The sequence below is a fragment of the Balaenoptera musculus genome, chromosome 3 (genome assembly GCF_009873245.2).
Source record: "Balaenoptera musculus isolate JJ_BM4_2016_0621 chromosome 3, mBalMus1.pri.v3, whole genome shotgun sequence".
Classification (NCBI taxonomy): domain Eukaryota; kingdom Metazoa; phylum Chordata; class Mammalia; order Artiodactyla; family Balaenopteridae; genus Balaenoptera; species Balaenoptera musculus.
In genome coordinates, this window is record NC_045787.1 from 108,900,809 (window position 1) to 108,915,128 (window position 14,320).

Sequence of the window (14,320 nt, forward strand, 5' to 3'; positions counted from 1 at the left end):
AAACTAATTTTCCATTACTCCTAATTGTTCAACATTCATTCATCGACAATTTGTTAAGCATCTACCATGTGCCTAGCCTTGTACATGCATTAGTTATCTGGAATGATTATATGAATGTGTTCAGGTTTTAGAACTCTGTCCATCTGGAGAAGGTTGAGCAGGGGGTGCCTCTTTTCCTCTCTAGCCAGAGAGCACAGTGGCCCAGAACAAAGCCCACCCCACCCAGGACGGCTGGGCTCATGCATGCACATGTGCACACCTGATCTGTCCTGTAAAGTATGCTTGACCTTGAGCTTTGTGGAGGCAGTGACCATGTCTGCTTTGTGCCCCATACACAGTCTGGCCCAGAGCATGTGCTCAGTGATGGTTGAATAAATGGTTAAGCAATTCCTTTTACCAATCCACTAGAACTCAGGCTAGTCACTTCATTGCCCTATGCCTTCATTTCCTCATTTGTAAAATGGGGATAAAGAGAATACCCATTTCACATGGCAACTTTGAGATCCCATGAGTAATACAAGGCATACAGTGAGCACGCAATACACTGTACTTGTCCTTCCTATTATTATTACTGTTGAGGGCATGAGATGCATATTCTTCTAGGCCAAGAGTGACCTCATGTCGCCTATTACCTTGTGACGTGGTTTTTTGTTTTTTAAAGCAGAGCTGAAGGCTAGATGGCCCAGCCAAATGGAGCTTCCTCTGCTCTGTTAGGAAACATTGGTCTAAGACCTTGAGGATGAGATAGACACAGTAAACCTGTGAGAGCACATCCAGTGCCTCAACCCGGCACAGTTTGGGACATTCTACTCTTTGTCTATGGTGTGTGTGGGAATGTGGGTTATGTTTCAGAGATGGTAGTATTTGACCTTAAAGCACAGCTCCAGAGCGATGCCAGGCAGCTCCTCACCAGGCCATCAGCCATTAGCCTCTGAGCTGACTGTGTGTATGTATGTATGTTTGTGTGTGCATGTGTGTACACACATGTGCAGAGACCCACGGGACAGTTCTGTCTCATCAAGGAAAAGACTGTCTCCCACTGGTCCTGCCATGTCATTGTTAACCACAGGGAGTTCCCTGGGACCTGGCTATTGAGGCCCCAAGACACACCCCTAGAAACCCCAAGGGACTGGGGCAGGCAGGGCCTGGCCTCCTTAAGAATAGCCCCGTGGAGAAAACAGCACCCCCTACAGGCTGGCAGCTGATTTATTGGACCCCAGTTCCGTAAGCCACAGCCAAAACTTTATCTGCCAATCTTATCCTATTACCAGGTCTCTTGCAGCTTTCGAAAAGACTCTTTGGGTACAGTAATTCCCCAAGAGGGAACCCAGCCTTGGAACCAACCATAAGTAGCCATGAGGTCCAGCTGCCTTCCCCTGCCAGGTGTGAACAGGATCTCCAAAGACAGATAGCACCCTCCAAGGGCCTGGGGCAGATGGCTGCTGTGTGCACATGGCCACCTTCTGTGCTGCATGGTGTTGACAGGGCTTCTTGGGCCCCTCTTCAGGGAAGGAAGGGGGACCTAGAACCATGGCCTCATGGCCTCCAGTAGGAGAGCAATGGGGAGCTGGCCCTCACCTCACCTTTCTCAGCACCCAATTCAGAGCTCCTTTCCTTGCTCCATTCCCCAAAGAGACTAGGCTTGACCCACTACCAGGGCCAGCTTCATGGGCCTCAACCCATGCAGTCACACAGGACCCCACACTTGGTTTTAATGCTCTGCTATTGACGTCTTGAAATTCTTTTTTTTTTTTTATAAATTTATTTATTTATTTTTGGCTGTGTTGGGTCTTCGTTGCTGTGCACGGGCTTTCTCTGGTTGCAGCGAGCGGGGGCTACTCTTTGTTGTGGTGCGCGGGCTTCTCATTGCGGTGGCTTCTCTCGTTTCGGAGCACGGGCTCTAGGCACGTGGGCTTCAGTAGTTGCAGCACGTGGGCTCTAGAGCGCAGACTCAGTAGCTGTGGCACACGGACTTAGTTGCTCCGTGGCATGTGGGATCTTCCCGGACCAGGGCTCGAACCCGTGTGCCCTGCACTGGGAGACGGATTCTTAACCACTGCACCACCAGGGAAGTCCCGACGTCTTGAAATTCTTAATCATTTTTCAACAAGGGGTCCTGCATTTTCAGTTTGCACTGGGCCTGCAAATTAGGTAGCCAGTCCTGTTTACTACCTTTGCTCATGCAATGCCTGGCTCCACATCTAACAGCCTTCCTCTTTCCTTTCTTTCTCTAAGTGCTATCTATCCTGCCCAAAGGCAATGTCCTGACAGAAAAATATTTTAAAAAACACAAAGGAGAGCACATTATCTTTGGAAGAGCTTTTCTGCTTGACTGCAGATGGAATGTTGATGGTTGATAACGGACGGGTTAACACCCCTACCAAACTTGGGATTTTCTTGGCTCTGTCCAAAGCTAAAGGCTGTGGTGTGGGGGAGATCTTCTGCCCCTAGTCCTGGTGTCACATTCCTTGAAGAAGTGTAGGGCGTAATAAACTCGTTTTGTCTGGCCTTTGGAGTTCTTGTCCAAAGCGGTACATGGGTACAAGGTTAAGTTCTGAGGCCCAAGTTGGTATTTACTTGCTATGACTTCAGGCAAACACCAGTCTCAGAGCCTAAGTTTACTCTTCTGGAAAATGGGTTATACTCCACATCATGAGGCTTTGGGGCCGCAATCACTAACCTCTCTGTGTGTTGGGGCAGATCCCAAGATCTTTTCTGACACTTTGGCGAGTGATGTTTTAGAAGTGGGTGGCCATTAATTCAGGTACCTGTCTTGCCTACCCCTTCTGACCCGTGGCCTGGCAGGGCACATGAATCTGGCCATACAGTTTTGGAGGGTTTGTGCCCTTTCCCCTTAAGCCTATTCAGGTACCCCAGTTGAAGCAACACTATTCTGGGTATGGTTTCAGACTTATCCTCAGTTGTGCCTGAGGGGTAGAGAGCAGAGTTTCTGGTCCACGTTGTTTTTCTTCTGCAGAGCTGTGCTTGGGTGTCCCGCCTGTAACCAGCATTGTGAGAGCAAGGAGAGGCAGATTTATGAATCTTGTTATTGTCTCCAGGATGGGGGTGTTCTCAAAGACATTATCCTCAACATCACAGAGTGGCCCCTTTGTGGAAGGAAGTATATAGGAGAGGCTTCTCTCAGGTCTCAGTACTCAGAAAAACTGAGCTTTTGCAGAATGAGTTTATCACTTTGCACACCGTGATCCTGAGAGCTGAGCTGCTGGGATATTCAAAGCCAGATTTCAGGGATTCCCTGGCAAGCAGACAGGCCTTTGGGCAGGACAGCCAGAGGTCAGTCTTACCCCTGGCTTGGTTATTTTGTAACCCCTCCTCCCCTGAGATTTTCATTTGCCCGGATTCCCTTAGCTTTTTGTGGTACACATTTCCCTTGTATGTATCCTTATAAACGCCTCTCTCTGCTGCAGATGGGGCATGATATAAATATGTGAATTCATTTATATATCTATTTCAGGGAAGTTGTGAGGATTAAGATCTAAGTTGCTTTGGGAATGTCATGGGAGCAGCACCACTGCTGAGTGGGGCTGGGATTGGGTGGGAGGCAGGGGATTTTTCCTATAGTCTGGCTCATCTTGCCATACACGGCAACGCCCTGACCACAGCCCCGAAATACTTATTGGCACCACCTGCTTGTTTTATAATTAATGAAAGCTCACTGAACACACTGAAATTTCTGCAGCCTCCCCTTGAGATTTTGCTGAATTGAGTTAAGAGCTGGAAACTGAAACTGTGCCTCAGACTCTCATTCTATGGGTCCACAAGCAGGGACTTGCTAGGGCTACCGGAGCCCATGGGCCCTGGGGAATGGGAGGGACCGCACTTCTGTGAGGGCTGCATGGGAAGGAGGGTGGAGGAGTGCAGAGGAGAGATAAGGAGCACTGGAGAGGGGTGGGAACCCCACCCCTAGCACAGTGGAGCCCCGGATCAGGCCCTCAGTGTGGCCTACGGTATAAGTGGGCCAGGGAGCACAGGGTTCTCTGGAGGATTCTGTTCAGAAAATATAATCACAGGACCCTGGGGACCGCGTGCACTTTTCCACAAAGTAGAGGAATCTTTTACAACTGGATCATGTGACCATGCCCTCTACCCTGCCCTGCAGGCATTTCAAACACCTACCCTCCATGCTGGGATGCCTTCTGAAGCAGAAATGGCATCTTTGCTTCATACTGCTTCACAGCTGAGGGGTCGCCAGTCAAAGCCATGCCTCAGCTCACTTCTCAATACACGATGTAAGCAGGGCCAGAGGTATCACCCTCCCTTTCGGAAGAGGAGGGTGAGCCTCAGGCAGGACAGTGACTTGCCCCAGTAAATGGTAGCGTCAGGAGTCAACCCCAGGGCTGCGAGGCCTATGCCCTTTGCATAAAAGTGACAGCCTGGCACAGGGGAGGAGAGCCTGCCTGGGTGTCATGCTGTGCCCTTGGAGCTGGGCTAGAGGATTGGGCTCACACTTCACGTTTTCCCTGGCAGTGGCGTCTGGTGTGTGAGGATGATTGGAAGACGCCCCTGACTACCTCCCTGTTCTTCGTAGGCGTGCTCCTTGGCTCCTTTGTGTCTGGGCAGCTGTCAGACAGGTAAGGGTACTGGGAGGGAGGAAAGGTGATTGTCAATTCACTGCCTGTCTTGGGGTTGGACTGAATTTAGGGTATTTTCACCCAGAGAAAGGGAGGCCCCTTAGGCCACCAAGTGAGTGATAGGAGGAACCACGATGTCTCCTCTGTCCTCTGCCCTCAGCCCCTTGCGGGGACCCATTGAAAAGTGTTGCCCTTATATCACCAAACCCCTCGAAAATATACACTGCTGCCTCCCCACTGCCTCCCCACCCCACCCCTAGCTCTTGGATGCCTTGTGATCTATCCACAACCAGCCATCAGCCAGAGTCAGGGCCAGACTCTGGGGAGTACCCTTCCCTAACAGTGCACCCACCTCTGCTGTGGGTCAGGCCCCTGGCTGGACACTGGGGCCACAGAGCTGACCCTGGCTGGTTCTGGGCCTCCTGGGGCACACAGTCAGGAGGAGACAGCATCGCAGCTCTGGGAGATGTGCCCTCACTGGCCCTTGAATGTTCTTGGGTACCAGAGCAGGGAGGTGGGAGTGCTCAACGGCAGTGTTGGGGAAGGCTTCCCAGAGGAGTGGCTGTCCCTCCCCGAGTCATGAAGCCCAATGGGACCCCAGACCCAACAGACTGAGAACTGAGCTTGGAAGATGGGGTGGGAGACTGTTCTGCTCATACCTGTGTTCCCTTCTAGCCATTGGACACTATCAGAAAGTCAAATTAAGATTCTTATAAAAAAAAAAAAAAGACTTAAGCCAACTATAGTGTCATTAATGGATGTTGCTGGAAGCTACACTTTCCATAGAGCAGTGGTTCCCAATTTGGGATGCACAGTAGAGCCACCTGGGAAATATTTTTAAGTCCCAATACCCAAACTGCATCCAATTGTCTACATCCGGACGATAAGCATGTTGGAAGGCAGGTGCTGGCACCGGTATTTTTTAAAGCTCTCTTGATTCCAGGAGCAGCCAAGGCTGGAAACCATTGACATAGAGGGACTCTTGGTTCTGGATTGACAGAATTCTCATGTTGCTGATATTAGATGTATCTGCAATCTGTACTGTACTCACATTCCAGAAATGTGGTGGCAGCTTCTACCTATGACTCATTCTAAAGAGTAGATTTCCACATGGTCCTTGCATAAGCTGCTCTGTGCTTTCGAGATATGGTGCCTCTTACAGGAGGCTCAGAATCTCAAAAGTTACCTCCTGGGCAGATGGATGCCTGAGGCCTCACCAAGGAAGAACCTGGGAGGATGTGACAGGAAGAAAGCCTGTCACAGCCCTGAGAAAAACAAAGTCTGCAGCAGTGCCTGACTCAGGGTTTCCACATGCCCTGATGAGAGTGCTGCTGTGAACTTCACGGGCCATGTCTTGTGCTGTGCTGTACTCTACAGGTTTGGCAGAAAGACCATCCTTTTCTCAACCATGGCTGTGCAGACTGGCTTCAGCTTCCTGCAGTTTTTTTCCATCAACTGGGAGATGTTCACCATATTATTTGTCATCGTCGGCATGGGCCAAATCTCCAACTATGTGGTGGCCTTCATACTAGGTAGGAATGGCTTCTGACCTACAGGGCTCCTTACAACCCTCTGAGAGGCCTAGGAAGAGGGGGCCACTGGAGAGGGCACAGGCAGTGCTCTTAGCACAGAAGGAAGCACCTCATCTCATGGGCTGTGCTTCCAAAATGTGATCAGCCTCGGGGATATATGTGCTGGTGGTGGAGGCTCTAGCCACAGGTGCTTTGATGGGTCTCAGGCAAGACAGGCACGCACAGGGAGCCAGCTCCGTGCTGGGCCCTGAAATGTGACAATGAAGAAGAGCTGCAGCTGGTAAGAACCAGCCAGGTAATAACTGAGACACATTTCAGGAGCACAGGGTCGGGAGAGGGACAGAGGAGGGGATCTTGAGGGAGAGACAGCCTAGGGGTGTCTTTGATCTGAGCTATGAAAGCTTGAGGTTTCTGCCTGGGCTGGGGCTAAAGGGTATTCCTGGCAGCTGGGCATGGCCCATGGAGGTACTTAGGGTAGTTGGTGTGCCCAGTACACAGGTGGAGGAGGCACGTGCAGACAGGAGTCCAGTGCCAGCCAGCCATCGTTGGGCAGATCTGGCCTCACCCCTAAGTCAGAGCCCACCCCCAGAGCATATCAGCTGCATGCAGGACAAGCCTTACTGCTGAGAGCAGTCCTATCTCCTAGCAGCACCCTTGCTTCTGGAATATCAGGCTGCATGAGGGGGACTCACAAGCTAAAGGTTGTGAGGAGGCCCCCAGGGCCTTTACCAGCTTTTCCTGGGAGGCAGCAGGGTGAGCTCCGGGCAGGTTGATAAGGGTCACCCGCAGGAGTGAGAGTCCCCAGCAGGGGGCACATCTGGGTTAATAGACACCAATTCCCGTAATCTCCAGCGTGATCATATCTCCTTGTTGGCTGTCCCAGTTTGTCCCTATTGTCACAGCGTAATTACCAATAGTGCCCCTTTAATGTAAGTCTAATGATTCTTCTTGTCTCAAAAGTCTGAATCTAGTAAGATGATTCTGGTCACTTTTGAGATTCTGGATGACTCATTGGCTTTTGAGATCCTGTGTTCTCTTAGTTGAGGATGTGTACACCCTGTCACGTTGCCAAGATGGAACTGTTCAAATTCCACTGCTTTAATCATTTGTGAAGAGCCCCTCTCCACAGGCCCAGCCTCAGTGTCTGAAGAGGGAGGAGGGGAGGGTATGCTGAAGCCACACGGCCCCAGCAGAAGCACCCTCTTCAGCAGGCCCCAGCAGGATGGGGCCTCTCTCCTCCCTGCAGAGGGAAGGAGGGGAGCAAGATTTTCTTAAAGAGGGTCGTTTGAGGAGAGGACCCAGAAAGCTTCCAGCTAGTGGTACTGGAAGCTGGAGATTGGAGGAATTCAGGACAGAAGTTACACCTCCTGATGCGTGATGGCCCCAAGGACACAGGGCTCTTGGACACAGCAGAGCCTGTTGTTCTCATGGTTTAAACCCTGCAGATTCCATGTTCCTTTTGATGACCGCCCTCCCTATACCTGGAAAGCCCTATGGGTAGCTTTGCTTGGGCCAGAACATACCAGAGACTAAACAGAGGAATCTGCCTGACGCCAGCAGAGCCCTTTAGGAGGACCTAAAGAATCACCTGAAGTGGAAGGGCACAAGGTCATGGTGAAGCCAGAGAAGCCCTGTCATTGGGATCAGGAGCCAGATGGTGTCTGTGCCATGCACGGCATCCCCCAGGTCCTGCGCATGGCAGCATTGAGACCTGCCTTTCCAGGGGCAAAGGGTGCTTCTGGAGCCATGGAGCCTCCCCTGTGTGAGGGGATGCGGCCAGGAGAGCCCACCCAGGCCTCCTGCAAGAAAGTCCCTGCCCAGCTGACCTTGACACTACAACCAACTTCCCTCCCTGCTCCCCATGATGAGACGAGTGAGAAGGCCAGAGGGAAAGTAAGATCTGTAAGATCAGTCAGAGCCTAGATGTACAAGCCAGAAATCAGTGGGTGGGACGCTGGGTGTAGCAGGCTCCGCATCAGCCTGGTCCAGGGCTGTGGTAGGGTGCTCTCGGAGCCTCCCTGGCTATAGTGTTACTCTACTGTGCTCTGCAGGAAACTGCTGACTTTTGTGCACTGGTGTGAGCCTCCTTATACTGGGTTCTCAGGCCTGAACGTTTCAGTGTCGCTGGGAACCAACCTGCCCCCTGGGGCAGCCAGACTCGCTCGTCAGCGCCTGGGGTAGGGTGGGGTGGGGAAGACTCGGAGGAGGCTGACTTCTGGCAGTGCAGCAGCGCTCTCTGGTGTTCCAGGGCTAGCACAGTCAAATTCTGGGTTTTATTCAACTAAAAGAAACCTAAGCTTTGGATCCGGTCTGCGTTCTGTCTGGGCCTTCCCTTTTGCCCTCTGGCTCTAGGGAAGGGTTGGCAAGAGTCTGTGATGATAATCTCCCGTTTTAGGAGTCTTCACATTAATTCAGGAAGCTGAATTACTCCCACTCTCAAAGCAATGCAAAAATGGATCCTCTCCTCGCTCTGCTTTTTAACAATTATAAAGCCTGCCAGAGTCACAGGAGACAAGAAAAAGAAAGGAAGGAACGGTGCTACTTAAAGGAACAGAACATGGATACACCTGGAAGTGAGGGAGCTGCCAGAATGATGCTGGTTCAGGAGGAAGTGACCACTCAGGACCAAGGACACTGGCCCTACCCACAGTCTAGCTCCCACTCACAATCTCCTACTGTTTCCCAGAAATAATGCCTTTGACCTGTCCACAGCCTCTGGGTGAAATGCCAGCAGCATCCTCCTTTATCTCTCACAACCAGCTGCTTGAATTTATTTTGTCTCCTGTCTTGACTGATCCATTAATTCAGTATTTTCCTGGTACTCCTAACATCAACCTTTAAAACCATCAACTATTTAAAGTTCTGCTTCCTCTGAGGTCTAAATGAATTCTTCCTTTTGATAAGTGCATAACTGATGGCATCTTCCTTTAAACTTTGGCTACCAGGAAGCTCAGGCTGTGTCAACTACGCAGCCTTTATCAGCCACACAGTTATTTAATGGAGATATCGTTTGCATACCATAATGTTAACTCTTTAAAGGTGTATAATTCAGTGGTTATCAGCGTATTCGCAAAGTTGTACAATCTTCAACTCTACCTAACGCCAGGACACTGTCATCACCTGCAAAAGAAACCCATCAGCATCACTCCCCCACACTCCTCTCTCCCCAGCCCCTGGCAACCACTAATCTACTTTCTGTATCTATGGATTTGTCTATTCTGGATATTTCTGATAAATGGAATCATACAATATGTGGCCTTTGTGACTGACTTCCTTCACTTAATGTTTTCAAGGTTGGTCCATGTTGTAGCATGACTCAGTATTCCTTTGTATGGAGATGCCATATTTTGTTCATCTCTTCATCAGCTGATGGACAACTGGGTTGTTTCCACTCTTTGACCAATTTGAAGAATGTTGCTATCAACATTTGAGTACAAGTTTTTTGTGGATCTGTTTTCAGTTCTCTTGGGTACGTACCTAGGAGTAGACTTGCTGGGTCAGGTGGGAATTTTATGTTTTACCATTTAAGGAACTGCCAGACCATTTTCCAAAGTGACCCATTACATATTTTTGTTCTTTTCTCCAAGGCATAGCTTTTCACCTTTCTTTGTATTTTACTTTAATGTTACCATTATTTTATTTTATTCAAATTATAAGCTACCTCAAAACCTTCAAGGGATGAGATGGGATATAAATACATTAAAAAGATGCTGAAATTTGCTGGCAGCCCTTGTTTGCACTGAACTGTGTGAGGGAAGAACCGGGGGGACCCAGGGAGGAGGAAGGACTCACTCCTGTCTGTCCTCAAGGGGCTCACATCTGGTCGGCAGAGGCAGCCATTGCAGTTGTCATAGAGAACGTGGGTCATGGCCTAGGAGTGTTGGGAGGAGCTCATATAACTTTTCTGGGTATATGCAGAAATAGGAAAGGTTACTTTTAGCTAGAATGATCTGTGAAAGTTTGTAGGGGAGAGAGAGGAAGCAAGGGAATATCTGCTATTTTGATGAGAATTCTGAGTATTTTCTGGGGAGCAAAGAGAGGTTCTGCTGTCTTTCACCAGGTCTCTTGGTCAAAGGCACTGTACTTTCCAACATTCCCCTGACATCTGGCACATGTCAACTATTTGACCAGGATGAAAGAATTAATTATTCCTGAGTACCTACCACATGCCAGACACCTGACTAGGCCCTTTATCTACATTACCTCAGTCCTCATAATAATAGCTCCATGAAGTAGGACTTATCAAAGTCACTCTAGTAGCAAATGAGCATCAAGGAGCCCAGGCTCTGCACATGACTAATGGAGGCCACTCCTATCCTAGGGCCCTTGGGTCCTACCCCATATCCTGGCAACTGCACCACAGTCTTGTTTCTTGAGCTGGGGTCTGCAGACCTCTGTTGGTCATTCATGGAGTGGCGGGTCCTGCCTCCAAGTGAAATGGATCCAGTGGTTCCTGGGCTGACTACCACAGAAGGGCCCTGATCAACATGGTAGTAAGCCTGGCACTCTCTGAGTCACTCCCTCTTGGAGAAAGTGCTCAGATTCTGGTGGTGGTGACAGGCAGTGGGCAAACACTCCTGGCCAAGACATGCCTCTTTGGCTTAGATGTCAGAGTCTCACTCCCAAGTGATACTCAGAGGCCCAACCAGACCAAGACCAAGTGGGCTTTGTCCTAGGAGTAAAAACCTAGGGGGTAAAGGAGGCCAGGACAAGGATCCCCAGTCAGCAGAGACAGAAGTCACCAGTCACCTATCTCACTGCCAGCTGAACACATGGAGTTTCTGGCACCTGCAGGCCGTGAAACGTCTGCAGGAAACAGGACTCCTCTCCTAGTGTCCCTCAGAGGGGGCTGGTTGGCCTCTAGTGAGTTCAAAAACCAGCCCAGGTGGGGAAAACACAAATCCTAACTTCTAAAAGGCAGGTGTGGCCTCACCCATCTCCCACATGTCTCCACTAGGACCTCGGTTGAAGGACTGCTTGACAGGGCCAAGGCTTTGCTCCCAGGTAATTTTTTTTCCTGGACAGTATCCACAGGTCAAACTGATCAGGCTTAAAACCTGGCTGTCCCACTTAGTACATATGTGTGAATTTAGACAGTTTGCTTCAACTCTTTAAGTCTCAGTTGATAATGTGTAAAATAGAAGTAATATTAGTTCTTATATAATTGTTGTGAAGATTCAAAGAGATAATATATGTAAACACTCAGTCTGGAACCTGGCTCAAAGTGCCTACTCAAAACACTGCTAGCTATGAAGATGATGATGAAGATGATGATGATGGTGTTCAAGGCAGGGTGATTGTCTAAAAGTCAGTGAGCAAGAAGTCATGCTAACAAGGAACTATTCAGGTTTGTGCCATCTGTGTTGCTCCACAGAAGGGCAGAGGGGTAGATTTATGAAGCTTCTGTCCCCCATGGGTACTCTGCAAAGTTAGAACAACTCTGTTCTGGCCTGAGATCCAAGCTTAGAGAGGGAGATTATCGAAGAATCCAGTGGTGTAACTTCTCTCTCTTCTCTCATCAGGGTCATGGAAGTGTGAGGGAGCTCCCTTGGCCTCATGAGTCTACAAGATTCTCACTTGGTCCTGGGCACTTTCTCTTTTCCACAGTCACATCCTCTGCTGCTTCACCTCTGAATCTCTGCTTAGGAATAAATCACCCCCTATTCATTCTCATGTCATAATAATCACAGCTGAAGTGTTTAGAAACCATGGCATGGTGAGTCTTCTTATGGAGTGGTAGGAAGGTCATTAATGAAGTAAGAAAAGATCTGGACACAACACTCACGATCCTGAAAGAAGTCTGGCCCTATTCCTGGAAATGAGCTTAGTGGCTGAGAAATGCCCTGGGTGGTTAGGGCTGTTGTCTGCAGTCCAGGTTGTGAGGGGTACACAATCCTGGCCATTTCTATCAGTCTAGCTTTTAGAAATGGCTGTTCAAGAGGGAACCACTGAGGCACATCTTCAGTTATGCTGAGTGAAGAAGAAGAAGAGAGGTGAGGACAGGAACAGGTAGGAGGTGAGAAAGGAAAACCAACAGAAGTAGTAATTTTACTGCTTCTCTGGAATTAGCCCTAAATTCCTTAGCCTGTGTTCAGGGCATCTAAACACGATTGAAAAACTCTCTCTTGAAAGCCAAGCCTGAATGACCTTCGAATGATCTCTTTTGTAATTTCTGGGCTACTTCTCGGTAGTGGTGGGCAGATCTCAAACAAAAGACGGAGCTGTTGCCATTGGCCAGATCTCCACCCTGGGGCAGAAGACCGAGAGTGAACTCTGGGTAAAGGGCCTGGAGTTTTGTGACAACAGAAGGAGCTTGTTCTTGGACTCCCTGTCTCAAATCAAGCACCCCAAGGAGCAGGCAACATCTCTGGAAGAAGTGGGGCTGAGCGATCCAGTGTGGTGCTGAGCAGAGCAGGAGCCTTTCCCAGAACAGGGCCGGATGCCAAGCAGTCTTGGACCTTTGTGGTGTTCTGGGAAAGCTCTGTGAGCTCCTTCTTTGTGTGGACAGCTCCAGGGCTGCCGCCTGCCAGGCGGAAGAGCAGCTTCTTCTTGTCTTTCATTGGGCTGTGTGGACTGTGACTGCCTGGGGCTGAGCCCTGGGCACAGTGTAGCTGCAGCGGAATTCAGTCCTGGGTGCTGGGGCCCTGCTCTGTGCACCTCCAGAGCCAGCTGGATCCTCTTTATCATTTCTCAGCGCTCAAGGGTGGCTAAGGGTGTCCTAACACAACTCAGTAACTGAACTCTCCACTGTTTCCGAGAGACCCGTGTCTGCTTTTTTACAGTGGAGAATTGTGGGAAAGGCTGAATGCCCCATAATCCACTCGCCCTCAGAAAAGCTCCCCCCCCCCACCGCCCTGGTCTCCTGGGACACCCTTTCTGTTCCTTACCCCGGGGCTCTTATTTTGGAAATGTGGCATCCTCAGAAGAGGTTACCTCTTAGGGCTGGGCATGATGTTCCTATGACATGAGGAAGCCTTTAAAAAATAAAAATCTGTGGCTCCTTTAAAATCTCATGAAAACTCATCCTTCTATGAGGTGGTAAGTCTTGGGTCACGTCCCACCTTCCTCCACCCTGACCGCTCCTGCTCTGGGCCATGAGGCAAACACATTTTCCATTTTCTAAGTGGTTATGTTTTAAACTCTAACTGCCAGGTAATGATGTAAAAAGCAAATATTAAAGTGAGTTAAAATGCTAATACTCCTCCCTTGTTTTGAACAGGAACAGAAATTCTTGGCAAGTCAGTTCGTATTATATTCTCTACGTTAGGCGTGTGCACATTTTTTGCAGTTGGCTACATGCTGCTGCCGCTGTTTGCTTACTTCATCAGAGACTGGCGGATGCTTCTGCTGGCGCTGACGTTGCCGGGGGTGCTGTGTTTCCCGCTGTGGTGGTGAGTGTGGCTCCGTCCCAGACAGCCCCCTTCTGCGGGCCAGCAGCCTGGAGCCCAGAGCCTGAGGCTGACCATGGCGTGGGCTTGCTGATCTCACTGGAACGGGCTGGGGCCTCGAAGCCCAGAGACCGTTCGACTCTTTGGGGTGGGCCTATGTGCTGGGGTTTGATTCCCCACCATCCCACAAATCACCATTCTCAGGAAACCCAGTCCCCCTGAGGCTCTCCCCACGCTTATCTGTTACTGGTGGTGGTTGTTTGTGGAGATGGTCTGTTGGGTTTTGTTATTTTTAACTCTGCCCCCCTGCTCTTCTGACACTTTTCTCTCGCTAGGAAATCTTGTTCTCCTCATGGCTACAACTAATGTAACTTCCTCAAACTTCCCTGTCGCGTGATGATTAGCGTCTGAGATGTCACTGTTTATCTGCTTTGTCTTGAAGGGCGAGAGAACTCCTTCTGTTTAATGAGTTGTTAGAGAAAGTGTTCTCTTTTTTCCTCCCACTACCCTTCAACCAAATTTTGGCACGTCACTGTGGGAATAACAAAGTGTTGAGACACTGGCCCCAGTTTCACCCAGTATGGCTATGGGGAAGATTTTAGGTGAGAGAACAGATTAAGAATGATGGAGGGCTTCCCTGGTGGCGCAGTGGTTGAGAATCTGCCTGCCAATGCAGGGGACACGGGTTCGAGCCCTGGTCTGGGAAGATCCCACATGCCGCGGAGCGACTGGGCCCGTGAGCCACAATTACTGAGCCTGCGCGTCTGGAGCCTGTGCTCCACAACAAGAGAGGCCGCGATAGTGAGAG

General features: G+C 49.9%; 1 protein-coding gene across 4 annotated transcripts in view; it reads left to right on the top strand.

Moving 5' to 3' along the window:
- Nucleotides 1–14,320, top strand: part of SLC22A4 (solute carrier family 22 member 4) — a 51,120-nt gene that overhangs the window by 13,217 nt on the left and 23,583 nt on the right. For 2 of the 4 annotated variants that reach the window (XM_036846520.1, XM_036846518.1), the window contains exons 2-4: nt 4,489–4,592; nt 5,970–6,124; nt 13,344–13,515. In XM_036846520.1, the coding sequence (XP_036702415.1) occupies nt 4,489–4,592; nt 5,970–6,124; nt 13,344–13,515 (431 nt within the window). The remainder of the gene's footprint in view (nt 1–4,488; nt 4,593–5,969; nt 6,125–13,343; nt 13,516–14,320) is intronic. The other 2 variants (XM_036846519.1, XM_036846521.1) reach the window with 2 other exon arrangements.